Source organism: Eublepharis macularius, chromosome 2, assembly GCF_028583425.1.
Source record: "Eublepharis macularius isolate TG4126 chromosome 2, MPM_Emac_v1.0, whole genome shotgun sequence".
In the NCBI taxonomy this organism is placed as follows: domain Eukaryota; kingdom Metazoa; phylum Chordata; class Lepidosauria; order Squamata; family Eublepharidae; genus Eublepharis; species Eublepharis macularius.
The window spans coordinates 106561030-106588504 of record NC_072791.1 but is presented as its reverse complement, the minus strand read 5'-3'; the positions used below and the strand labels follow the sequence as shown (position 1 = coordinate 106588504).

Genomic DNA, 27475 nt, shown 5'->3' with positions numbered 1-27475 from the left:
GAACAATTTTTCTCAGTCTTCAAGGTGTCACTGGCCTCTTGTTTAATTCAAGCAAAAATGTATAGCCCAACCGTCAACCCACACCTTATGTGTTAGCCAATCCTCATGTACTCAGTGAGGCCTAACCTTCCATTCGGAAAAGGGAGCAGCATGACACGGGGAAAACTGGAGGTTCCCGAAAACAGGCGCAAGAGAGATTGCGCGAACAGACCCGGCCGAGGGCGACGCTCTTTCTTGGCTTCCTCTCCGTTTCCCAGTTTTTATCGCGGCGCCGCCTCCGCCAGGCGTCACTTCCACGAGAGCAGCTAAGCGGAGGGACAGGAGAAGATGGCGGCGCTGGGAGAGCCTGTGCGGCTGGAGAGAGGTGAAGGCCGGGCGGATGGCGGGCAGCGGAAAAGTCAGTCACGCTGCGGAAAAGCGAATGCTGACCAGGGGGTGAGGGGTGCATAGTAAGGGGCCGGGGATGGGGGGGGGGGTGTCTCGTAAAGGGGCCAACCTGTAGCCTGCCCGGCCAGCCCAGAGCAGGAAGCGCCCTTCTCTTAATGCAGCCAGTGCGGGCCCGTCCCATCCCTCTCAAGAAGGGAGACCAGGAGCGACGGTCTCGTCCCGTGCCTCGGCAAGCAAAGCCGGTCCAGGCGGCCTCGTCCCTCGCCAGAGCGCCCGTCCCTCTTTTCGGCCTGGGGAGGTGGCCTTAATGGCCAGTCCGCCCCTGCCGCTGGGGAAGCCTTCCGGCTGGAGGAGGGAGTCCTGCTAGCGGTAGCATTCTTATCAATATAAGCGGCTCAAGCTGCGCGCCTCCCCTGTGTGCAGTTCCGAATCTCCGCCCCCCCCCCCGCTGTTCCGTATTCCTCTGCAAACTACCTTCTCCCTCCCTCCCTCTCTCGGTTGCGTTTCTGCGCCCTGACGGGTTGGAGATACCCGTTGTCGAGAGTGGGCGCGGGTAAGAAAGCTAAAGAACAGCATGAAGCCTTTCACAAATTAACCATGCTTCTAAATCTCTTGGACCTGGAACTTCAAATTTGTATTTGTATTTAAAACGAGGAAGTTCAGAGCAAACTTCTTTGGGCTCTGTGATAAATACGCTAGATGTTGGAGTGAGATTTGTTTAGTTAGAGGAAAGGGGGAAATAATATGCTGTGGTGTGCGTGCATATATATATATCTAGCACTCTGTAGTTGTTAAATTCTTAAGCATTGACATCATCTGAATTTTTGATTCAGATAGATCTGAATTTTTCTAATCTTGTGAAGTTTCTTTTTTCTGTTTTATTTTTTGGACTTTTTCTGTGGTGGACCCTACCCTGTGGAATGGCCTTCCTGAAGAGGTTAGGCGAGCCCCCACTCTCCTAGCTTTCCACAAATGATGCAAAACCAAATTATTCAAAAACGCTTTTATATTGAAGGGGGAGGTCTCAGATACTTCACTAATGAGTTATGGATCATAGACTTCACCACTGTGTTTCCTTACATACTATCTGTTGTTTTAAATATGTGCTCCTATGAGCTACCTGTGCTTCATGTTGTCTAATGTCAGCCTTAGAATTACTTATGTTCTGTTTTAGTATTTTTTCAACTTTGTATTGGATTCTTACTAATGCTATCTCTTTGTAAACTTGTGTTTATTTACACTATAACATTGTTTATGGCAATGCCCTTGATATTGACTGTACTAATTTCATACTGTGTAATTCACCTTGAGTCTTAGTAAGAAAGGCAGATTATAAATGGCATTATTATCAGTTATTAATATTAATCATTAATATTATTAATAATAATTAAATGTATTAATCTGTGGAACTATCTAATGCTGGGTCAGACGATTGGTCCATTCAGTCCAGGGCTATGTACTCCAACTAGCAACTGCTTTCCAGGATCTCAGGCAGAACTCTTTCCTATAGGAAAGCATGTGACCACTGACCTGTAGTGCTTTTTCCTATCTTAACACTTAAGTAATGAAAGTATATATTTTTCTCATGCTTTCAAGCAGTGAGACAATGTATTCATGTTCAGTACCATTTTTTACAGACTTTAACCTTTCACAGCTGAGTAAAAAGCTGAGGTTCAAATTGTTGAGCCCTAACAGCACTAATTTTGCATGCCTTATGTTGCTATTACTAATGCTTAGAGATTTATATCTTTTCTCCCTAATGGGGACACAAAGCAGTTTACAACATTGTTTTCCCCTCTTCCATATTATTCTGAGAGTGAGGTAGTTTAGGTTGAGAGAGAATGACTGGCCCAGCCTCACACAGTGGACTTCCATAACAGAGTGGGAATTTGAACCTGGGTCTCCTGGATCCTAGTCTGACTCTCTAACCTATATATCACAAACAAGGTCACGCTTGTAAGGTGCAAAAAATTCTGAATAAGTTACTTTAATTTAAGTGCCTTGAAATCAGTGGCAATAGACTGGAGTTATTCTGCTCAGGATTGTACAGTTAGTAAATTAGGCCTGATTTAAATATCAGGCTGGCAAGGCAAAATACCTTCCTTGTGCACTTTTGCACAGGATTGGGGTCTTATTTAAACTGTTTTGCAATGTGTACAAAGCAGCTATGTGTGCTTAGTTTGCATGCCATAAATTTGTAGCTTTTGCAGATGTGTTGGTGTGCTAATTAAGAGCACACAGCTGCTTTGTGCAAGTTGCAGCACCCTTTCAGTAAGACCGGGAGCCTGTGCACAGGGAACCTCTGATAGCCTGACAGTTAATCTAGGCATTATTCAAATATAGGCATGTAAGCTCTGATCCTGATGGCTTTCTTGTGTTTGCTGATTACTCCCCCCCCCTTAATAAGACAGGTCTTCCTCTGATAGGACAGAATCACAAGTAATGGTAATTGTAAGCATTCCAGAAACTAGCCAGCAACACAGTTAAGCCAAAATACTGGATTTAAAGTATTTACAGTGCAATTCTGTGCAAGCTATTCCAGTCTTAAGATTTTCAATGTGTTTAAACTGGAGTAATCTGTGTAGGATTGCATTGTTAGTTCTGCTGAAGTTAATGGGATAGAGTTGGCATAAATTCAAGCCATTAGCATAACTTTGAGCTAGATCTAGTTGCACAATTCAAGGCAAGTATTGAAGTGAACAGCTGAATACAAACTAGGAAGAGGTATTGGATTTTGTTATTACAGTTTTGCATTTTTTAATGTTTCAGTTGGAAAGAATGTCACAAGCCACAGTTTGGAAAACAATCCTACATTCAGGTATCCTGATTGTAATTCAGATTGGATGCTTTGGTTTGCTGTACATTTAATATAAGACACTTTGCAGTGAGGAAGTCATTGCCTAAGTAGAAATGTATATCATCCTCCTTCCCCCAAAGTCAGCCCATTACAGAAGCTGTTTTCACAGTACATCAGCTACATTATGTGGTATTCAGCAGTAAACCACTACTTTAGCACGATTCTCTATTTAGCGAATTTTCTTTTTAAATTATTTTCTTTTTAAATTATTAATTAGATTCATGGTCAGAGAACAATAGGTTCATCAATGGCTACTTGCTGTGGTGAAAAGGGATCCAGAGACAGTAAAATACTGAATACCAGTGCTAAGAAGCTGTCTGTTTGTTGGCCCTCCGAGGCAACTGGTTGGCCCCTCTGTGGAACAGAATGTTTGACTACATAGATCAGTGCCCTGATCCAACATGTCAACCTGTATGTTTTTTCATCTCGTTATTCTGTCACTCTAATGTGCTTGAAAACAAATCTCAACAAGTTAATTTGACAGGAAAAGACAGCTTTACTGTGCTAACCCAAAACACAGGGGGGGGAACTCTAGGGGGGGGAAATTTCTAACTAGAAGTATTTTGATTTTTGGATAAGGTTTTTGGGGTGTTTCCTTGTAGACTTCTTGTTATACGTAAATGGGCAGTTCCTTTATCATTTTAGTTTCTTCTGGTGTTCTTTGGAAGTCTGAGGTTAGTGTCTTAAACATTTTGGTATTGGGAAGCTCTCTCTCAGGCTCCTATTTGTAGGTCAACTTGTTTGTGATGACAAGTGTTCCACCTTTGTCAGCCTCTGATTATGATGTCACAATGGTTTTTGAGGGTGTTTCTGTGTAGCTGAGATTGTAAGTAAAGTTGTTGGCTAATTCTTTTACCTGGGCATTGTGCATAAAAAAGTGTGGCATTATTATGACTTTTATTTACAATGTCTGTTACTGGTGATAGTGCAGTCTACCTAATTTTGTTAATTTAACACCTGTACTGTCTAAGAAAAAATTATCTCTGTTTTAAGTCCTAGTTTATACAATTAAATTTATTCATAAATTCTAATTTGGCATTTTCATGCTGGAATCTCCCTATGAAGTTTCTTTATTGCTGACCTGAAAGTCACTGCTCTTCAGCAGAATATCTAGGTAGACAAATGTTCTGCCTCTGTTTCTAATTTTGCTGTATCTAATCTCAGTTTGAGTCCATTCTTTTGTGTATAAAACAAAAGGGCATGTTGATAGATTATTGTATAGGTTACTTTGGAGGATGAACAGGTGAATAAGCCCCTAATGTCGATGTTCTGGGTTCTTAGGGCCTTTAATAGTGTTTTCTGATTGATATGGGGATAACATTGGCATCTGGACTTGAGACAGATCTGCTATGTGGGCTAGTGTCTGTGTTAGATGATAAACTTGCTGGTAGGTAACTTATAGATTGAGAGCTTATCTATAAACAAGAGTTCTGTAGGAAAGAAATTGTATTTTTAATGTTTTATCCATTTATTGGCTGCCTTTCTCACTTAATTCAAACATCAAAGACCTATAAACAATTACAGAATTGGGAAACAATGCAAACAAAATACCATTTAAGGCATGACATACTATAGTGCAGAAAATGGGTTACAGTCATAGAAGAAAATTGAGTAGAAGATGATACGTACAGTAACCATTGCAATTACTACGTTTCTATTCCTTTATAAAAGTAATTTCCTAAACGGTTCAGTTAATCTTTTGTCCAGGATTAGCTGTACATCAATGATGATACATTGGAATGGTTGACCTGGGGGCTGTAGGTGTTTAGTCTCTTTCTTTTTGAAGTCTGCCACGTAGTGGGCATTATTAATTTCTAGATCCAGTTTGGTATAGTGGTTAAGAGTGCAAGACTCTAATTTGGAGAGCTGGGTTTGATTCCCCACTCCTCCACTTGAAGCCAGCTGGGTGACCTTGGGCTAGCCACAGTTCTATGGAGCTCTTTCAGCCCCACCCACCTCACAGGGTGTTTTGTTGTGGGGATAATAATAACATGCTTTGTAAACCGCTCTGAGTGGGCATTAAGTTGTCCTCAAGAGCAGTATATAAATCAAATGTTATGTTATTAGTGAGTGAAATAAGTTAAACGTTCCATCTAGGGTGTATAGGCCAAACTTTTTCAAGTGGCAGTAGTAAAGCTACAGACCCATGAAGCAGTATGGCTGATGCTGTTCGATTTCATTCCACAGCTAATGAAGAGATCAGTATACATTGCTACTAAGCCTTTGCCGTAGCTGTAAAACAGCAACTTCAGTGGTTGTTTTGTTCAGTTCAGGGAGTTATTCAGGAGTTTGAGACATCAGCCCTGTCTACCAAATCCTCCATTTCTTCATTTCAAACTAGGCTTAAGATGCAATATTCTATATTATCTAAAGTAATATTTCACCATCACTTCAGAGTACCAATTATTCAACCTTCCAAACAACTTTATCTTTAGTACTTGAGACTCTATGAAAGTAAGCCAGTTTAATTATTTAAGGTATTTAAGAACAAATAAGAATATGAAAAACTACATAATTCTGTTCACATTCAGTTGTTGTTTGGACCTGTGAACAAAAATTTTATAGGAGTTTGTACTGACCAAGAAGGCCCTTTCTTGGGTTCTGACCCATCTAACTCAAATGGTGGGGGCATCCAAAGAAAGGCCTCTAAAGATAGCTGGAGTGGGCAGGTAGGTTCATATGAGAGAAGGCAGCCCTTTAATGCAGGCACACAGAGCAGGGCACCAGTGGCTGGTCTTATGAACCTGCCCATAATTTATGCACAGAGGCATAATTGGATCTCAGATATCTGGTCCAAGGCCATATGGAGTCAAAAACTTTATTATGCAACTTCTTTTCTGAGCTTCTTGTAGTCATTATAGTAACTTCCAGTAACTTCTGGACATCATCTTACTCTTTGTTCCTCAGTCACTCAAAGCGAATTAAACAATATTTCCAAGAATATGACAGCCTGACATTTGGACTCAGCTGCTGGCTCTGCTGCTTGTCATGCAAAGCCTCTGTGTTTTGATTTCTAATCTTCAAAGCCTAAGCATTAGGATATATATATATATATATTTTGCTCAGTTCTTTTGATGGATAACAGAAGCAACAACAGAAAACTTAATGATTTCCATGCCCAGTGGTAAAGCTTTTGGCAATTGCTTGCTAACTAGATGCTAGATCTTGTGGTAGATCCTGACTCTGGAATGTAGCAGAAGAAATCAGTGTTCTGTTGTATGAGACCTCTCACCAAGCAATTTTTCTAACCCGAAGCCTATTTCCAGCTCTAGAAAATGAGAGGAGTGGCAAATTCCAGCATACACGATGGTAATTCTTTGAATGAAAAACTTATAACTCACATTATGATAGTTTCAAGTGGGTGGCCATGCTGGTCTGTAGTAGAATATCAAGGCTTTAGTCCAGTAGCACTGTAAAGACCAAGAAGATTTCTAGGGTATAAGCTTTTGAGAGTCAAATCTCTGTCTGAAGAAGGGAGCTTTTACTCTCGAAAGCTTATACTCTGGAAATCTAATGAGTCTTTAAGGTGCTACTGGACTCAAATCTTGCTCAACTTATATTATGGTACCTAATCTCATTTCATTTAATGCAAGCACACAGATCAGAGTGCCAGTGGATGATTTTATGAAATCTGCCGAGGATTTATGGGGTGCTTGTTACAGTTTTAATGTTGTGAGATTGCAGTGGGTATCATCATCTGCTACCCAGTGATATTCTAAAGCCTGTAGAGTTGAAGGGTATCCAATCCAAAGGGATTGTTAAAGAGTTTGAAATCTGTTATAGCAACTTCTGATTTGAATAATCTCCTCTGCCCTTTGAACTATTACTTAGATTGGATCCGTATGACAGTGATGGTTATGAATTTCCCCGACATTTCTCTCTTCCCAGAAGTGTTTTCCAACACTGGGATACTTTGGTCACTTTCACACATGGGTTGTTTGTCCCATATGTAGTTGGATGCTATTGGAAAGCAGGTTTTTTCTCTCTTTCCCACAGCGTCATGGTGCTTCTGTACATCTCACAAGTTTCCCTTGTCTTTCCTGTGATCTTTCCCACACCACCTTTGCTGCAGTGTTTTGGGAAGGATCATAGCAAAGTCAGGCTGGCACCCACATAGATAAGAAAGTCCAGATCTTCTAGATCCCCACCGCAGCCGTGTTTGCTCCTGCAACTGGAGGACATATTACCTGCATTTGAATGTTCTTACAACACTATAACATTATAGCATTCTGTGTATTGAGTTTTCTGAATCTCCTGCTTTTATTATTTAAAAGATCTCTAGCCCTTTTTGTTGCTGAGAGAGGTCATTCCAATAGTGGAGGGGTCCAGAGACTTACTTTTTTAAAAAAAATTAAAATTGAGAATTCAGAGGACCTGATAGAATGTTTTAATGCTGTAATGACATTCAATTGGCCATTTTCAAAAATAAAAAGTCCCCAGTGTTATGAGGGGCTGCTGCCGGGGAGGGGGCAGAGAAAATGGGAAAAGCCTATCATGTGAAAGCCTTGTTTTTGCTGCACTATATTGGCAAGGCTGTCCCCATGTGGAAAATACATTTATTCCTGGGGTCACTGGACTTGGGTGGGCTAATAGCTGTATGAGTCTGGAGGCTTCGGGGGGAAAAGGCGTAGGGGATCAAATCATCCTCTTTAACTTCAGAGCAGCTATTAATGTGTTTCTTTTCCACTTTCCTATGGGAATTTGGAATTAAAGGAAATAAAAATGGTAGTAAAAGTCTTGTAGAAAACTTAAAAACTAAATGCCTGGCTTGGCGATGAACTCAACATTGTGAAGAATGTTGCATAATGATTGCTAGTTTTCCCAACTGACAGTCATTTTTGAAAATTGAACGTCACATTAGCCATTCTTTTCTATGTTTTAAGCTTACAACTCATGTCAAGTATCAAATACGCTCCTAATGTAAATAATCAAAGGCACAGAATAATGGGTGTATATGAGATTTGCCCCACTAAAAAGAGTACAGATGTGGGACAGACTGCAAATTATTAGAGCTGGGTAAAGAACTGACTGGAAAATACACCTTAATTCAAGGAAAATTGTGCCTGAGGCTTAGAAAAGCCAGTGGTGATGTGTTCAGTCCTCAGTGAAGTAAGATTGTTAGAGACAAAAAGTATTGGAGCTGCTCTGTGAAGGGAAGGTCTGGATGCAATTCCACTTGTCGTGTTAAGAATAATGCCATAATAACAACAATAAACAACATTTGATTTATATACCGCCCTTCAGGACAACTTAACACCCACTCAGAGCAGTTTACAAATTACATTATTATTATCCCCACAACAAAACACTGTGTGAGGTGGGTGGGACTGAGAGAGTTCCTAGAAGCTGTGACTGAGCCAAGGTCACTAAGCTGGCTTCAAGTGGAGGAGTGGGGAATCAAACCCGGCTCTCCAGATTAGAGTCCCGCACTCTTAACCACTACACCAAACTGGCTCTAGAAATTAATAATGCCCACTGAGTAGTAAAATATAATCATTCATATTATACCCTTTTTATATCTTTCTCCAGACATCTGTCGGGCTATTGAGTTGCTGGAAAAGCTACAAAGGAGTGGAGAAGTACCACCACAAAAATTACAAGCTTTACAAAGAGTCCTTCAGAGTGAGTTCTGTAATGCCGTAAGGGAGGTAAGTTTTATTTGAGAATACATACAGTGAATGGCACAACACATATTTTCTGACTTAAATATAGCATATATATAGTTAGACTAGCTTGACGCCCGTGCTTTGCTGTGGTATTTAACTACCTTAAATCCAGTTATAATATTTATGGGTAAGTAACATTTTTGGTTTGGGGGGTGGGTTGAGTTAGTTTTGTAGTATAATAGCATAGTACCCGAGCTTCACAAAAGTGTTTGAATAAAGCGAAGCATGTTGATGTCTAAAACTGATGAAGTGAATTTCGAAATGTAACATTTATTGAAGAGATTTTTAAAAGGAAAAGATTGTAGTGCAAGAAATAAAGTGAAAAATACATACTTTTTTTTTCTACTGAAGGACCTCTTTGTAGACCTCATTGGTGATTTTCCCTTCAGGATTACCAGGCTGCTGGGTGCGCTCACCCTGGAGCAGGCCACATAGAACTGCCTGTGTGAGAAGCAGTCCTCCCTCAAGTCAATTCCTGCCCCCTTCAGTATCTGCCCCTGGGACTTGTTGATCATCATAGCAAAGCAGACCTTGAGGGGGAACTGCAGTCTCTTGAACTGGAAGAGGTTATCTGATGGTATGCATGGTATGAACACCGACTCTCTCCCCTGTGGAGGGCTTTCACTCACAGTCTGGTGCCATTGCAGAGTTTGGGTGGGTTGAGGTTCCGGAGCAGCATCACAGGAGCCCCCACTTTGAGAAGCTTGTGGGCTGGAAAGCCAGGAGGGTTGAGTGTGTTGTCAGACTATGGGATCCCAGTTATCTAGAGTTCGTCTCCCCCTTCTGCAAGAAGCACACGTTTCTTGATTTCAAAAGGTTTATTGAAAGACTAGGCTCTGATACAAGTGTCCATATTTCAAGGCCTAAAGAAGACTTGACTGAACCAAGGCATTGTTGAGAATGAGATACAAAACGAAACTAGCAATACATTAAACCCCTCGTTCCCAGCCTCCCCCCAATGTTCTGTATGCTGAGAACTTGGACGTGGGAAGGCCCGGGCTGCCAAGGTCTTTGGCGGAAGAGACAGATAAGAAGTATTCTCTCCCATGGAAAATGCGGTCAAAACAACATCTGGACCTGGAGGGAGAAAAAGCTTAACAACTGCAACTTAAACATGGCATAACTCTGGTTAAGAACATGAGCCTTAAAAGAGACCATGACATTCTGCTCCCCTTAAGACCCCCCTCCTCTCACCCCTCTGGGCCTGCTTTGTTGGGATACTTAGCATGAAATTTGGAAAGGAGTCTTGGGGCCCTGATATGGGAAGCCTCCACCCGCTCCCTAAACCCCTCCTCAAAGTCCTTCCACCTAATTAAGTAATACAGCTTGTTGTATCTGCGTTTAGAGTCCAGGATTTCCTCGACTTTGTAGTGCACCTGGTCATCAATTAGCGTTGGAGGGGGTATTGGGGTGTTTGGATGCCAAACATCAGGTAGAGGTGCTTTTTTGAGTAAACTGACGTGAAACATGGGGTGCACTTGGCGTAGATTCTTTGGGAGTGCTAATTCCACAGTGACTTTATTTATTACTCTCTTGACTGGGGAAGGACCCAGGTATTTTAGTCCCAGTTTCTTACTAGACTGTTCAACTCTGAAGTTTTTGGTGGAGACATAAACCTTGTCTCCAGGCTGCAATTCCCATTGCTCCACACAATGGCGATCGGCATACTTTTTGTAGTCAGCTTTTGCTTTATCCAAAGTTTTCTGGATTGTAGTCCACTGTTTGGAGAGGGAGGTCCACCACTCTCCTAGGTCGCCAGGATCTTTGCTTCCAGGTTGCAGATCAAAAGGGAATGCTACTCCTTCATAGCCATGCACCACCTTAAATGGCGTCTCCCCAGTGGAACTGTGGACCGAATTGTTATAAGCGTATTCTGCGAAATGGAGCAGTTGGGTCCAGTTATCCTGTTGGAAATTAATGTAGCATCTGAGAAATTGCTCTAGCACTTGATTAGTTCTTTCGGATTGCCCGTCGCTCTTGGGATGGTGGGCAGAGCTAATTCCTTGTTCGATGCCAGCCAGTTGCAATAGCTCCCGCCAGAAGTTCACAACAAATTGTCCGCCCCGATCCGATATCACCTTGGAGGGAAAAGAGTGTAGCTTAACAATGTACTTCATGAATAGAGTGGCAAGCTTTTTAGCTGAAGGTATGGTGGTACACGGAATAAAATGGGCTTGTTTGGAAAATAAGTCCACTACCACCAAGATGCAAGTGCAGCCTTTTGAAGGGGGTAACTGTAATAAAGTCCATAGAAATTACTTCCCAGGGGCGATTTGGAGTTTCCAAAGGTTGCAAAAGTCCTGGAGTTTTTCCCCTCCTAGGTTTGGCCATAATGCCAAACCATAATGCCATAACTTAGCACCGAGGGTGTTAAGTTGTGTTTCATTAATGATGGCAGCCTTGTTCTTGAGGGTCAGAGTGGCACACTTGCACAGCCCATCCATGAACATGATAGTGACGATATCAGGGTATATGGTGGCTGTTAGGTCTGCTAGGGTCATCACTACTGTGCCCAAGCCTGCATGGATGGTCACCTTTCCCTTGGACTCGGGACTTGCTGGTACTTGCTCACTGCTTCTCAGTGCACCACAGGAGTACGATGTACATATTTCTTTGCCGCATCTCTGTTGCTTCCTTCTTTTAGCATTGGTATATCTTGCACAACATCTGCCAGGAGGCTTCTTGGGGGCAGTAAGAGATGATGGCTACAAGTGGTGTGAGGTGGAGTTGGACTGAGGGAGGGATGGTGTGGTGGGCACTTCGGCAGGTTCATGTGAGAGGTTCGCATTGAAATGGCCCCTAGAAAGGTCACGCACAATCTCCCCATGAACATTTAAAAACTCAGTTGCCATACTGACTTTTATATAAAATCCCTTTTCAGGAGTCTTGTACTGTCTTTCCTCAACTGTCTGCAATTTCCTTTACCTGATTTTTACCTCAGAACAGAGTTCCACAGCTGACCCATCAGCCTCCCAAACACACAGGAAAGCCAGGCTCCACAGGGAGATTGGCAACCCTAGACTGGGAGGTGTATTTTTACCTCAGGACACATTCAGTGACTCCCAGTAGCAAGTACATACTCTTTAGAACGTTGGAGAGATGACCAATCAAGGCTGCATATGCAAATAACCTTAGGGAAGAGTGGCAGTTGGCGGGGGTGGGGGTAACCCTGCCAGCCACACAGGGAAGCTGTATCCCTGTGGGAAAACACATTTTACCCCTTTTTACCCCCTTAGGGGGTGAATTTCTTAAAATCCCTTCTTAGTGAGCCCCTACATCACAAAAGGAATGTTCTCCCCAAATTTTACGTTTCTAGGTCCAGGGGTTTGGGCTGGGCATTGATGAGTCAGTCAGGATACTAGTCTTTATCTAGAGAGAGATGTAGCTATAGATATTTAATACCCATCCTGGAGGGAAGGGACCTATTGCAGAAATGTTCTAGCAGCAGCTAGTTCGGTTAGGATCCAGGTTGGCTGATCTCAAAGTTACGGTCAATCTACAGTTTGATTAGAACCATTTTAAGAGCTTTGTTGTGCTATCCCAAGCTGAATTGCTCCCTTCTAAGTCTGTTGAAGTCAAGGGGCTTAGAAGGTTGTGTTTCTGCTGAGGACTGCACTTTTAGTCACATACATCCTTGAATCCAAAGCAGACATTTATCTTGATCATTTTGTTTTTTAAAGGTATATGAGCATGTGTATGAAACTGTAGACATCAGCAGTAGCCCAGAAGTACGAGCTAATGCAACAGCCAAGGTAAGAACCCTGTTCACACTAACAAAGGAAAGTTTATACAGACAAAGTAGCTTTATGAAGATTCTGGCCCATGGTAGCTTCTTTTTTTTTTTAAATAAATTTTTTTATTTTCATAACTACAAAACACTACACCAGACTATCACAAGGAAAGGGGAGAGGGAAGGGACAAATGGGGGTGGAAAAAGAAAAGGGGGGGGAATGAACTACATGGTAGCTTCAAATGGTGTTATGCTTAACAGGTTCGCTGTGCTTCTTAACAGGTATATCAGAACTTACCTATGACTTAGAAAAGCATTGTGGGCAGATCAGAATGCTGCTTCTAGAGTTATGGCATTAATATAGAACAAGGAACTGAAAAAATGGTAGACTTCTAGATGTAGAGAGGAAGAAGATGTGCTAGCCAAAGTTCTCCAAATGTATATTGCTCTTCATTCATGTACCACAGCAGCTGTTTGGCTAGTTCCCTACTCTGTTTGAATGGGATGCTAACATGGCATTCTAGCCTGAGCTTAGTGTATTGTTTAGTAGTAGATGTCCTTGAGAGGTAGAATAATGGAGAAGAGTGTTGAGAAGTTTGGGATTGTCAGATGCTGGGTCATGTAAATGTGCCTGTCCCTAAACTGTTCCTGAGGATTTTGAATGGAGCGAAGTATACTGCTTGTCCTTAATAATTATTCCAGAGGGATAACTGTATTAGTCTGCAGCACAATAAAAAACTCCAGTGGCATCTTGTAGACTAATGAAATTTATTCCAACATATGTTTTGTGAGTCAGAGCTCCCTTCATTAGATGGAAGATGCAAGAATCCCTTGTGCATTCTGTTGTTTACTATAACAGTGATCCACAGCACCATTCAGAGCACTCCCCTTTGGGGCTGCTTCTTATAAAACATTTTGTACTTGGGTTCTCTTGCCAAAGTTAAAAATATATAGTATTGTGTCTTATGAAGAGCACATGTGTGTGTTAATTGTAGTCTTTGCTTTTAAAATGCATGCCAGTGGGAACAATCACCCCCCTCTGCATACATCTTGAAAGAGAATACATTTATAATGTGTGTGCGTGCGTGTGCATGTGTACATTGTGGTTTTCATCTGCTTAATCAAGTCAGAGTACAAAATATCTCCTAAAAAGCAGCCCTGAGATTAAGAAATTCTGCCAAAGCAAACAGACTTAACAAAATATTTTGAAATGCTTGGATTTAAAATGAACAATACTAACTGTTGAAAAAAATTAAGGATTTCTGTTTTCCAGGCCACTGTAGCTGCCTTTGCTGCTAGTGAAGGTCATTCCCATCCCAGAGTCGTTGAACTGCCAAAAACTGAAGAAGGGCTTGGATTCAATATCATGGGAGGCAAAGAGCAAAATTCTCCAATCTATATATCCCGAATTATCCCAGGTGGTATTGCTGATAGACACGGGGGATTGAAGCGTGGAGACCAGCTTCTTTCTGTAAACGGAGTGGTAGGGATGGAATTTAACTTCCACTTGTAGTTGCTACTTCTGACCACTTGAGGGCATTGTTTGCTTGGTCTTGTGTAGTTTTCAATAGGAAAAAGGTTCAGTTCCTTACAAATGATAACAGAGAATAAAAGATGATCCTAGAATGTATTTTTAGACTTACATGAGTAAATTAATTCACTAGTGCTAATAGCATACTTGTATTCATGAGGAAACATTCTGAATTATTTAGGCTGGTAGTACATATTCTGAGGAGAAAGGGTTTGTAGATTTAATGCTAGAAAAGAGCCTCTGTAGGGCTTGTTTCAGATGTTATGAACAGATAGACATCTGACTGGTATATCATGACTGGTACAAAGTCTGCTTGATGATCTGCTTGCATGTTTTCTCCATTCCTGTGTAACTCCAGTTTGCTATGGCGTCCAAACACAGGAGCCTGATCAAATTGGAGTTTGAGTGGAAGCTTCCAAAACCAGGAGACCTTCAGTTACACTTCATGCATGAGTGGGAAAAGGAGGAAGCATATCAACATGCAGAGTTGTGGTATATAAATGCAAACTTGGGAGCAAAGTTATTTTGTATGCTGTACAACTTTAAATGAAAGCACTGCTGTGGTTCATTTCCCCATATTTTTTCCCAATTTCTGCCCTCTAGAACATTCTCTCCCTCCCTCTCTCTGTCTCTCTCTCTCTCTCTCACACACACACACACAGCCTACCTTGCTAGGTTGATATGAGATGGTATACCTGTGTGGCAATTGGAAGAGCTCGGTCACAGCAACTCAAGGCTTTGCCACATTATCTGTTTTGGCTAACCAAAGTCATCTCTCCTATAAGACCTAGCTAACCAGTTCCCCACACAGCAGTGGAGCTGGGAAAATCTCTCCTGTTAAGTTCATCCACCTGTGCTAGTTACTCTCTTGCATTGTGGACATTAGTTTGCTAGACAAGCTGGCTGTATCCTGATTGAGTCAGGAGATTAGATATTTATTGAAGGCATATATCCTACCTCTCAAAAAAATTCTTCATGGATAGCAAAAATTCCATAAAACTACAGTGCAAATACAGTGTTAAAATGGGGTTGCTGTGATTCTTATGTTGTTTTTATGACATTATAGTTTTGTTACTATTTTATGAGCTGCCTTGGGCAGGCCCAGAACAGACTCCAGTATTCCAAAGGTGTAAATGTTCAAGAAGCAAAGAAAGGGAACACAGGTGACCCAGGCTAAGAAAATGAAGCAAAATGCAGTAAGGAAAAAGTAGCCTGTAACAAATGAGACTTTTCTGTATAGGATCCTTCAGCAAGTCAGTATAATATTATATATAGGGGCTTTTTCACTGTAATTATTAATACTGTGGAGGAAGACGGGGGAAATAATGAGAGCCTCATGCCTCCATCCAAATTGGGATATAATTAGAGAATTAACCTGCTTATCAAAGGTCATTCATATTTCTCCATTTCATTGGTGCCCAGCCTTTTTACCATGAAATTCAAGGCAGCATACCCATTCTCTCATTTTATCTTTGCAACATTCCTATCACGTAGGTTAGGCTGAGAGTGTGAGTGACTGGTGTGAGGTCAAGTTGTTTACAGCCATGTTAATCCAAAAGTAAAATCCAAAAAGCTAAGACTACAATTCATGTACTATCCTTATTAGGACCAAACTCAATGACACATAACAGTGCAAGCTTTTGAGTTCAGCTAGGTCTTTGCAGGCCAAGTTCTTTGTACATGACAGTGAGTTTGTTGTTCAGTGATCTTTTCAGCTGCCCATGGAGGCATGTTTCTTAATTATGAAGTCATTGTATTGACCAAAACATAATTTAATTGCAGTTTTATCTTATCCTTTTTAATCATGAAAGCCATTGAATACTTGGAAGTGATGATATGGCACATAGAAAAAGTGGCTTGTTAATGTATTTGGTGCATTTAAAGCATAACTATTTAAAAGCTGTTTTAAGATCATTTTTATGAATAATAGAGAGGCTAGAATATTAGAAGGCTTTGATATTTACTAATAGGGTTGCCATTCTTTTGTTCATTCCAGAGTGTTGAAGGGGAACATCATGAGAAAGCTGTAGAACTACTGAAAGCAGCTCAAGGAAAGGTTAAGCTGGTTGTACGATACACACCAAAAGTTCTGGAAGAGATGGAGTCACGTTTTGAGAAAATGAGATCAGCAAAACGCAGGCAACAGAATTAATATGGTGCATATAACTTCAAAGAAGCATAACTTTTGCTTGTCTGATATACCCATGGAAACTTCATCTGGTACTAAAGAAAGATGTTAAATTTTGCTAATGCTTCCATCTTTTACAGATTTCTAGCACACTAATGCTTCCTAAGAAGGAAAGTTTACACTGGCATTTCTACTTCACTGGTCTTACAGATCTTTTTAAAATTTAAACCTGTAACCATCAAAACAAATTTGTAGATTTTTAAAAGTACATTTTAATAAGCTATTTTCAGCATTTGTGACATCTGTTTTTTTTCTAGTCTCTTTCCATTTGGCATTGTTTAAAACGGAAAACCTTTATTTTGGATACAGATTCACAGCCTGTCTTAATCTTTTTAGCACTGTGTGTATGTAATTCACATACAGTGATTCATAATGGTGTGGTTAAGTACAGGATTTATACTTTTGATGAACAAATTTCTATGCATGTTCTAGATCATAATTTTGTAAGATTAATGACATCTTGGACACTTCGTTACCTCTTGTAAATAGTTTGTAACAAGCAGATTCTGAATGTCTTGACTGACTTGCTAAAATTCAGCAGCAAATCATTCCTATAATTTATATACTTTTATACTAGTTGCAGAGCATTTGTGGAATTGGAAAACAGACCTGTATTTATATTCAGTAAGGTAAAATATGAAGGTATTGGAGAAAAAAATTATGTATGTATTTCTCCAGTAAGTTACCTGCTTTTGAATATGTTTGCTTGGACGGGGACCTCTACCAAACAGGTTTGTCTGTTCCTTCCCAGAACATAAAAGTTGTATGCCATTTCCACAGTGAAATGGAAAAGTTAAAATACTCCAGTTACTTTTAAGAGTGCTAACTGAGCACAAGTGCTACTCTTAAAGAAAACAATAGGCAGTGTTAGTATGCATTAATCGTTTCAGTGGTTCTAGTCCAAAATGAGTATTGTTACCATACCTTGCCTATAGTTTTTAAAGCTCTGGATGGTTCTTACAACTTCCCAGCTAAAGAGTGTACAAATAATGTTCCAAAGCTATTGCAGAGGCAGACTGTGTGCAAAGAGAGCTTTGAAACAGTTCTTGTAGTGTGTCATCTCCTGAGGACAAGGAGCCAAAATTCACTCATGAGGAGTTCCTTTTGCAGGCAAGCTAGCAAAATAAGCTATCTTGGATTGTGTTTGGCATGTGCCAGCCTAAAAAGTTATCCTTGTAACCTGCCGTGCATTACACTACCTTGAGCTTCATAGTTCCTTCATGTCCCTGCTAGTGAATCCTCTGCCTCAGAACTGCAAGGCTGGAAAGCTCCTTGTTCTTTCCCACACTACTTTGGTGTATCTGCTAAGGTACAACACAACAGTGGCTAGATCCAGCAACTGCTGCTGGTCCTATCACTTTAGAAGTGTACCCCCCTTTTTCTTTACAAGGTCAGTTATCAAAAGCCTATTTTTGCTTCTGCTCATAAATGTGTGTGATACATGTTTCTCTGCTTCTCTGCTTAGATTGGTGCTTTTATAGTCTGAATAGTCTAAAGAATTCTGGAGCATGGCAGGGTCTTATTGTCATTGTTTGCCTTGTGTTGCTAAATGTTCTCACTACTGCTTATATCAGAGTCCCTGTGTAAGCATCTTAGTTTTATTACTTTTTAACAACAGTTACTTTCATTTGGAGAAAAATATGGTGAAAATCATGGCAATTTATAAATGGCTTATAGCTGTTCAGAAATTTAGTTCAAGGGGGCCAGGCTCCAATTTTCAAGTTAAATTGGAGTGACTACACTTATCATGACAAGGGCTCGCCCTGAAAAATTTGCCAACGTCTAGTCCTATCTCTGATTACTCAGAATAAAATATACCTGTTTGAAAATGGAGAAAGGGAGTTACTTCCAAGTAAGTGAGTTTGCCTTGGTCTCAGTGACCTGCTTCAAAAATGTTTCCTTCTATCAGTCTCTCACTGGTAGCATTTCCCGCTTGAGCCTTGGCTCTTTGGGCTTTTCCTGTCCTGCTTGTGGGGGGGGGGCAGGGGGTGAGGAGGCACACAGTGCTTTTCCCCAGAGACCTTTTTAAACTGCTTTAGTTACGGAGAGACAATGCAATTCTGACTTTGACCCTTCGCTCTTTCATTTCACTTCCTGCCTCAGATTTATATTGCTAGTTGTCCCTCTCCTTTTAAAGAGCTAAAAGAGATGCTTTTGATGAAACTGGTTTGCTTGACTGTCCACGAGATGTCAGTGTTCAGCTACATCTGTGTTCAAATCAGTAGCTGCAAATGTTCTTTCTCTTCTCTGACTAGAACTACTTGTAGTCTAATAAATTGCCAGTATAAGTTCATAAAAGTAGGGAGGGTTTATGATAGTGTAAAGATTATGCATATCTAGATGTCCTGTAAAAACATTTTGACATCATGAGACTGTAATAATAGAATTTTAGCGACTGAAACCCAACAGGCATGTGAATATTTTGTCATTTAGATAACTCTGAGCACTGAATTGCATATTTTAAGTGTGCAGCCTGCTGCAGAAAGCAACTGTTAGAACCATATTTTAAACTATATTTTTATGAAGCAATTTGTATTTAAAGTTGAGACCAAAATAGGTAGTTGGGGCAATCATGAGATATTTTAATTTAATTGTAGAGTACTAGATTTGTGTTGGAACTCTCTATATTAAAGATTCGGACTGAAGTAAACATTATAAAGTTAGTTCACCATATGTTACTGGTATAGCAGTGGGTTTTTTTAAAAAAAATAGATCTAATCTTTTTCTCAGTTGCTGAAATCCATGAAGGTTTATAAAGGGGATCCAGAACCAAGGCTGAAAGCCAGTTTTTAAAGTAAAGTTAGACTATACAGAAAACCAATAAATGAATACTACTGAATGAGTGCAATGATTACATTGTATTGGTGTGTCTACATATGCAATAATTTAATAACCAGCACAGATTAAAGAAAGACAGTACTGTGTGTAGTTTTCATGTACTTACTGCTGCTCAAGGGTTCCTTGTTTTTTTAAGGAATATATGAATAAATAATGTCATATTTCTTTGTGTGTGTTCCATATTTCCTTATTGTTTTACTACCCATAGCAAAATGTTTGCAAACTTCTACATTATGATATCTGTTAGAAAAATTTTAAAGCTGTATGCAGATGCTTCTTCTGCAAAATATAGTTTGGAGTTTATCCAAGGAAGTACACAAGTGGTTTGCTTTTCACAACCTCATTAAGTCATGCCAGAATAAAGTATAGTGGTATCCTGTGGTAGCATCAGTCTAGATGGTTGGAAATCACACGAACACATCAACAGGTGGTTCTCAAAATGTAGTGTGGGACCTAGAAATGGATCATGGCTTTCTTTCAGGTGGGTTGTAAGGCCAGGAGGAAGAACTGGGTCATTAGTACATTTGGGCTCGCCTCTGCACAGACTGCTGCTCATTAATGTTGTATGTTTACAAAATGTAACATAGAAACTTGTTCAGTGTTAATTGATGAGCATCCTGCATTTTATGGTTAGGGAGAGAGGAAGTAGACTTGGATGTGCCAAAACTTTTCAGTTAGTGGATTTCTGCCCATAGAGCATGACTTTCTCACTTCCCCCTCCTGCCACACCTTGAAATGCTCCTGAGGGAGAAGTGGGTACCAGAAGTGGATGGGAGGAGGCAAGAAAGTTGTGTTCAACAGCTGAAAATCTGCCCACAGATATGTTCCAGTGGATCTATAGTAATAAAAATAACTGTGCTTATATACCCTTCTTTTCGACAGATTAGCACTCCACTCAGGTGAACAAAGTCAGTGTTATAAAATGAATACTACGTGTCTCCTCAGCTAGTTCTAGCTTGAGTATAAGAAGTTATACAGGTCAAGACACTTCCTGTCATTTGCTGTTGTCAACTTTTACTAGTGATGGCTTTGCTACCTAAGATCCTTTACTAGAGATACTTAAGACTGAACCTGGCATGCAGAAAATTTTTCTTGTGTGTGGCTACAGTGCCTTCCTACAAGGTACCTTTGGCACTTTAATAACATTCTCATTTTACTTGACGTGCCTCATGAAGATTTCTAGGGATGTTCTATACTACCCCTTCTGTCTCTTTTAGAGGGTTCTCCAGAACTTTTAAGATACATCATCTGTACCCCGTCTTGTTTCTTTTTGTGCCCTATTTGTTTTTTGTTACTTATTGTCACTGAGGCTCAAGGTAGATCAGACAGTGTAAGTCATTATGATCAATGGCTGAAGCATCCAACAAACAATGCAGTGGGGTCTGGATTACAGAAATGTGAAAACAAACATTGATATAGAAACTGCATAAGCATTTTAAACAACACACAGTACAATGCAGATCTAGTATGAGTAACATTATAGCAATAGACAATACACAGTTCTAGAGTCCACAGTCCCTATCCCCCTACCAAATCATCCTTCTGAACCGCTTCTCCGGTATAGCTCTCTTACCTGCCTAAAAAAAGCTGCCTTGAATAATTCAGTTTTTCAGAAAGCCAGGAAAGTGGGAACCTTCCTAACGTTATTAGGCAGGTCGTTCCACAACATGGGGGTCACAACAGAGAATGTGCTACAATTTTTCATACCCTGTTTAATTCCAGAAGCTATTCATATCCTGTCTTTAAAGTATTTGCAGGCCCCCAAATTATGTATTTTAATAAAATAAATACCTCTGCAGTTTTAAAAAACAACCTCAAAGATGTAAAAACAGCAGCAGGCCAGGAATTAAGTTCCATAATTTGGGCAATTGCTGAAGGTGCTTGAATCTACGTGCCTGTCAATCTTATTTCTTTTTTTTTTAATACTTTTATTGCAGTTAAACCATTACAACATACTAACATACACATATAAACCGAAACATTAACCAGTACAAAACTATTGTGATACAGGAGGGAGTTAAGTACATACAGTTAAAAGTTATGTAGTTCAACAAAACTTATAAGCTATAATGTAAAGCTTCTAGAGAGAGTAATTGTTTGGAGTATTTTTGATCTAGGCTGGATATTATTTTTATCAACATATTCAAAAAATGGAAGCCATTTTTCCATGAACTTGGAATCTGCAGGAAACTGTTCAGCTATATAAAGATCGTTATGGGTTTTTTCCATTATGAAATGATTCCATACTTTTTCAAATCATGAATCTACAGAGGGTGCATGATCTTTCTTCCAGACCAACGCTATCTCATTTTTTGCGACTACAAAGAGAGTTGCAATCAATTCTCTTCTAATCATAGGTATTGCTAAGTCTTCCCACTGATCTAAAAAAATGAGTTTGGGATCCAAAGGGACTTCATATCCTGTAATTATTCTGATTGATTCAATCACTTTTTCCCAATAACTTTTTATAAAAGGGCAACCCCACCAACAATGGGCAAACGTACCCGTCTCTCCACAATTTTTCCAGCATTGTGGGGAAGCAGATGGATATATATAGGATAGTCTCTTAGGCGTAAGATACCACCTGTGAATAATCTTAAATGTTTGCAGCTTAGTTAAGGTAATATTTGATCTAAATATGGCTGAAGTCCAAATCTTATTCCATGTCTCAAGAGATTGATCTACATTGCAATCTTTGGCCCAGCTGGATTGACAAAGGATTTGCTTTTTGTTCAGTGTGTTCAATAATGTAGTGTAAAGTATGGAGATCATTCCTTTTTTTTGAACTGTATAAGATCGTAATATCATTTCAAATTCCGTCAGGGGAGTTTTCATTATTGATTTTATGCCTATTTGTTCCATCATATTTTTAATCTGTAAGTATCTAAACCATAACATTTTTTGCATTAATTTGTCTTCTATTTCTGATTTCTCCATCAGGCCTGAATTTGTAGCAATGTCAGTTAATCTTGTCATCTTAGCTTGTTGAAATATATTTATGAAATCTGATTCTTGACCTGGAGGAAACCAAGACTGATTAACAAATGAGGAAAATCTGGATTTTTCTGGAATTAATTTAGCTTTAAATTTGTCCCATATCTGCAAAATTGCTAATAAAAACGTATTTTTTTAATGCTTTTGGGTCTGTTTATTTGTTTGTTCCATATTAAATCATTGAAGGAGAATTTGTCCAATTGAGTATTGGAAAGGGTGATCCATTCTGCTGTAGTTTCCACGGAGATGAGTTGGAGTAAGTTTAGAAGTCTGATTGCTGCTTGATATAAGTTAAGATCTGGATAATTAAAACCTCCATCTCTAGATTTTCGTCTCAACGTGGAATATGAAATTCTTGGGTGCTTATTTTGCCATAAGAAACTATTGATCATTGTTTGCCATTGAGTAATTAGCGTTATGGGAATTGTTACTGGGATTGCTCTGAAAATGAAAAGAAACTTAGGTAAAATAAATGATTTTATTAAGTGAAATCTATCAAACCAGTTAAGTTTTAGTTTATTCCAATTGATGATTTCAGCTTTAATTTGGTTTGCTATTCTTTCGTGATTCAATTTGATGAGATCGTTTAATTTGGAAGTGATATTAATGCCAAGGTAAGTTAGATGATTTGAGGCCCATTGATATTTGTATTGTTTACAAATTAGATTTTCAGTATTTTTAGAGAGATTGATAGGAAGAATTTGTGATTTTGATTGATTAACAACCAGGCCAGATATAGCACCAAATTCAGATAACAAGGGGTGGAGATGTGTCATTGAGGTTGTTGGGTTAGTTAAGTAAATTAGCATGTCATCAGCGAAAAGTGAGATTTTGAAAGAACTATCTTTGATAGGGATTCCAAGTATATTTTCATTTTCCCTTAAAGCTATTGCGAAGGGTTCCAAAGCTATAGCAAAAAGCATGGGAGATAACGGACAGCCCTGTCTAGTGCCTCTATTGATTACAATTTTTTCTTAACGTAGACCATTAAGTCTAATGTTAGCTGTAGGTTGCAAATATATAGCTCCAATAGGGTTTAGGAATTTCTCACCAAAGCCTAGAAATTGAAGGGTGCTACATAAGTATTTTTTCTCAACCGAATCGAATGCTTTTTGGATATCTAAAGATAGAAACAATGCTTCAGTCCTGTTGTTATTGCAAAACTCAATCAAATTTAACGTTTTATAAATATTGTCTGCAATTTCTCTTTTGGGTATAAAACCTGCCTGATTGTTGTGGATATAATTGCTTATAAATGAGTTTAAACGTCGAACCAGAATTGATGTAAATAATTTATAATCATGATTGAGAAGTGATATTGGTCTGTATGAATCTGCTTTTGTTGGGTCTTTTCCTTGTTTATGTATAACTACTATATCGGCCATATTCCAAGTAGGGGGTAATTTACATTCATCCAAAACCAAATTGCAGGTATTAGTTAGATGTTGAGCTAGCAATGTAGCATATTTTTTATAGAACTCCGATGGAAATCCATCAGGTCCCGTGGCTTTGTTATTTTTGGCTAACTTAATTGCTTCTAGGGTTTCCTGTAAGGAGATAGATTTCTCTAAGATTAATCTGTGGTTCTCTTCCAATTTCTTTACATTTTTAAGTGAGTGTAGAAAATCCATAATCTTTGTTTGGGGTTTATTGATGAATACAAATTCGTATAAAATTCTCTAAATACTTGCAAAATTGATTTGGAATCATGGCAATTTACTTTATTTTCATCTTGAAGTAGGTGAATGTTATTTTTCAAATTCTTCTGTTTTATTTTATTCGATAGAGTTCTTAGGGCTTTGGGAGTATTAAACCAATATCTTTGCTTAGACTTAATTAAACTTCTATGTACGCTGTTACTGTCAAGCGTTTCTAAAGTTTTACGTTGGGCAGTTAATATTTGGTACGTTTTTTTGCTTCCTGTCAATTTGTGCTCTTCCTCCAAATTTTTAATGGACTCTGCTAAGTCCTGTCTATATTTTAATTTTTCTTTGTTTATATTCGCTGAAAGCGCTATAATATGTCCTCTTGATACCGTCTTAATCGTATCCCAGAGTATATTAGCCTTTATTTCTTCAGAGTTATTATCGGCTATGGCTCTTTCTAGGATTTTTTCTATTTCTTTAGCTGCTTGATGATTGTAGAGTAAATGTTTCGGCAAACACCATTGTTTGGAGCTCTGTTTTTGTGTTTCTGATGCTATTAAAACATTGACCCAGGAGTGATCAGAAATTAAGCACGATCCAATTTGGGAATCAATCGCTTGCTCAAGCATTGATTCAGAAACTAAAATAAAGTCAATCCTAGTATATGAGTTGTGCCTTTGAGAGTAATAAGTTTAATCCTTTTCCCCTACGTGTAGATGTCTCCATATGTCAATAAGGTTATGTCTTTTTAAGATGGGTGGCAACTTTGTCTTCCTATTTTTTTTTTGAGTGGTTCTTTTCTCAAAGTGTGTTCTGTCCCATTTGTAATCCATTATGTAGTTTAGGTCCCCCCCTACTATAAGATGACCTTCCTGAAATTTCTCCAGTTTTCCTAGTGTTTCTTCTATGAAATTTAATTGTTGATTATTAGGGGCATAAATGGATGCGAAGGTGTAGTTTTGTTCTTGAATTAAACCTTTAACAAAGATGAATCTTCCTTTAGGATCTTTGAGGGTTTTTTATGTTGAAATAGAAGATCCTTTGTAAATAGTATTGCTACCCCCCTCGATTTTGAATTACCTGCTGTATAGTATTGTGAATGAATCCAGTTTGCCTTTAAAATATCTGTATCATTATTTTTAGCATGAGTTTCCTGTAGAAAAATTACCTGAGATTTAGTTTTGGCCAACAATGAAATAACTCTTCTCCGCTTTATAGGATTTCCCAAACCTCTTACATTCAGAGAGGTCATTTTAAATTTAGAAGCCATGATTTGAAATATATAGTTCTGCTTCTCTTACATAACACAAGTTTCAGTCTACTACAATAATATCAAACAGTAAAAAGCATACAATTTGGCGCTTTATTTTAGTTCCACTCTCTTCTTTCACAAAAACTTATAACTAATCCCTATATCCTATCTATGGGTTTTTTGTTTTGTTTTGTTTTGTTGTTTGTTTTTTGTTTTTTTGTTTTGGTTTTTTTCCCCCCCTGAGGGAGTTTTCTCTTATATTTTACTTATTTATTTTTTTTATTTCAATTAATTTTTTTTAATATATATATATATATAATATAATTAACTAAGTAAATATATGAACTTTGTTATGCTTCCTTATAAACTTGTTACCTCCTATACTATACTAAACTATACAACCCTTCCCTTCCTTCCCCTAGTTCTTAAAACTTGTGTTATTAATAATCTTAAACCCTTAAATTCTCCCCCTCCCTCCCCTCCCTTTACCCCTAAGATATCAAATATCTTTATAAGCACTCTTAACTAAATAACAATTTAACAATCAATTTACATGCTACCAGCTATTTCCTAGAACTTTCAAACTGGGTCGTTAACTGCACGCCACAGTTTTGGAAGGTAAATTTCCAAATGAAAAGTTCTAATACCACGGAGCTGTGTTGAAGCCTTCACTCTCCCCCCCCCCATCTCCATTTGTCTTAATTATAATATATAAGACACAACGATAGCTGATTAATTCAATTGAAAGTTCTTGTCCTCCAAAGTCTGCTAGGGATTTCTTATCGGGATCTTACTTCCCTTCTGTGGAGAAAGCATGTCCGTCGATTTTCTCTTCTGATTTTGCTTGCTTGTCTCCATGGGTATCTCCACGCCGATGTTATTCAAGAGTTCTGTTCCGTTCCTTAAGTTCGTAGCAACATGATGTTTCCCGTTCAGAATCACTAATATCTTGACATGATTTATCCATTTATATCTGACATTGGCATTTCTCAGCGCGTCTGTAATAGGTTTCAGTTCTTTCCTTATTAATAATGCTTCTCTCGGTAAGTCAGTATATATTTGCACTGGGGTTCCATTGAACGATATTGAGCCTGATATTTTAGCTGTTTCAATTATTTTCATCTTTATTTTTTGATCAGGTATCTCTATGATTATGTCTCTTGGCACAGGTCTGTTCTTGTATTGCTTAGGAGTTCCAATACGGTAGGCTTTTGTAATTAGGGTGTTTACCCCTTCTCCTAATTCCAGATGCTTTGCAAGCCATCTTGTGATTACATGATGCAAAAAGGAGGGAGGTGAATCCCACAGGGAACAAAAGAATCAATTTCATACCATTTATAATACAATGAGTCAATTTATAAGTGCAATTGAAAGTGCAAAGTGCTAACAATTCATAAATATTACCACAATATAACAAATTCATAAATATCCATTCACAAATGTCCATACAAGTCCATGCAAGGCAACATTTCATATATGAGCATTCTCCAAATAGTCCATAACTTCCGGGTAAATCCTTGATGAAACAGTTTTTTACTTTCTTTCCAGATCTTCTTTCTTATGCATTCATAAATGTAAAGTAGAAAGGCTTTCCTGCCATGAGGTAAGTTATAAAGACAACAGTCAACCTCACCCCTTGTGATTACAGGCATTAAATCTTCCTTTGGTATCAAAAGTTCATCAATCCCCCTCAGCTTCAAGTGATTCTCTCTCATATTAACTTCTAGGTTGATCAATCTTTCTTGCTGGTTTTCAAAAGCCTCATGCAGTAAGCCCACTTCTCTCTGTGTCGAGGAACTTGCATCTAAAGCTTTATCTGCTTTTAGATTTGTTGCTTGCAAGTCCACTTTTATTTCAGCCAGTTAGTGGGGCATTCAGTTTAGCGATTTGATCTAGGATTTCATTCTTTAGTTTATCGAGCTGAGGGTCTAGGGTGATATCTGAATTGTGTACCTTTTCGATCGCATGAGAAGGTAGTCCGTCCGCCATTTTGGATCTCTCCATTTTTGCTCCTTCACTCTGCGTTCTCTCCTTAGGTGCCGAAAAAAGCGGCTGTAAGTTTTTAGCTGCTTTCACTATGTTCTTTCTCTTCTTAGCATTATTATTTTTCATAATATAGCGATCAAAAGTAAAGTTGTGTAGCTTTATTTGGAGAATTGGGGGTTGGGAGGAGCGGAGGTCTTCAGCACGCGTCCATCCCGGAGTCAGCGACGCCACGCCCCCCTCGTCAATCTTATTTCTAATAAAGCAAGTAGGGTATTATATGCTGGTCTCAGGCTTTGGGCAGCTACATCTTGGCAGAGGTGGTCTTTCAAGTACTTTGTTCCTAAAGTGTCATGATTTCAAAGCCAGTATTTTGAATTATGCTGAAAAACAGAAAAATTGC

At 39.0% G+C, this 27475-nt stretch overlaps 1 protein-coding gene across 2 annotated transcripts; it reads left to right on the top strand.

The window, feature by feature from the left end:
- The first annotated feature begins 294 nt into the window (after positions 1 to 294).
- Positions 295 to 22330, top strand: LIN7C (lin-7 homolog C, crumbs cell polarity complex component). Of its 2 annotated transcripts, none has more exons than XM_054971028.1 (5): positions 295 to 364; positions 8774 to 8892; positions 12591 to 12662; positions 13914 to 14123; positions 16168 to 22330. In XM_054971028.1, exons 1-5 carry the CDS (start codon positions 328 to 330, stop codon positions 16321 to 16323), a joined length of 594 nt encoding a protein of 197 aa, XP_054827003.1. In that variant the 5' UTR covers positions 295 to 327; the 3' UTR covers positions 16324 to 22330. The 2 variants fall into 2 exon arrangements, with proteins under 2 accessions (XP_054827003.1, XP_054827002.1); XM_054971027.1 differs by having other exon boundaries at positions 302 to 397.
- The last annotated feature ends 5145 nt before the right edge of the window (positions 22331 to 27475 follow it).

Coding starts and splice junctions, on each gene's coding strand:
- LIN7C (XM_054971027.1), top strand. CDS start 328: ATGGCGGCGCTGGGAGAGCCTGTGCGGCTGGAGAGAGGTGAAGGCCGG. Junction 398..8,773: donor GGATGGCGGGCAGCGGAAAA/GTCAGTCACGCT, acceptor ATCTTTCTCCAG/ACATCTGTCGGGCTATTGAG. Junction 12,663..13,913: donor GAGCTAATGCAACAGCCAAG/GTAAGAACCCTG, acceptor TCTGTTTTCCAG/GCCACTGTAGCTGCCTTTGC.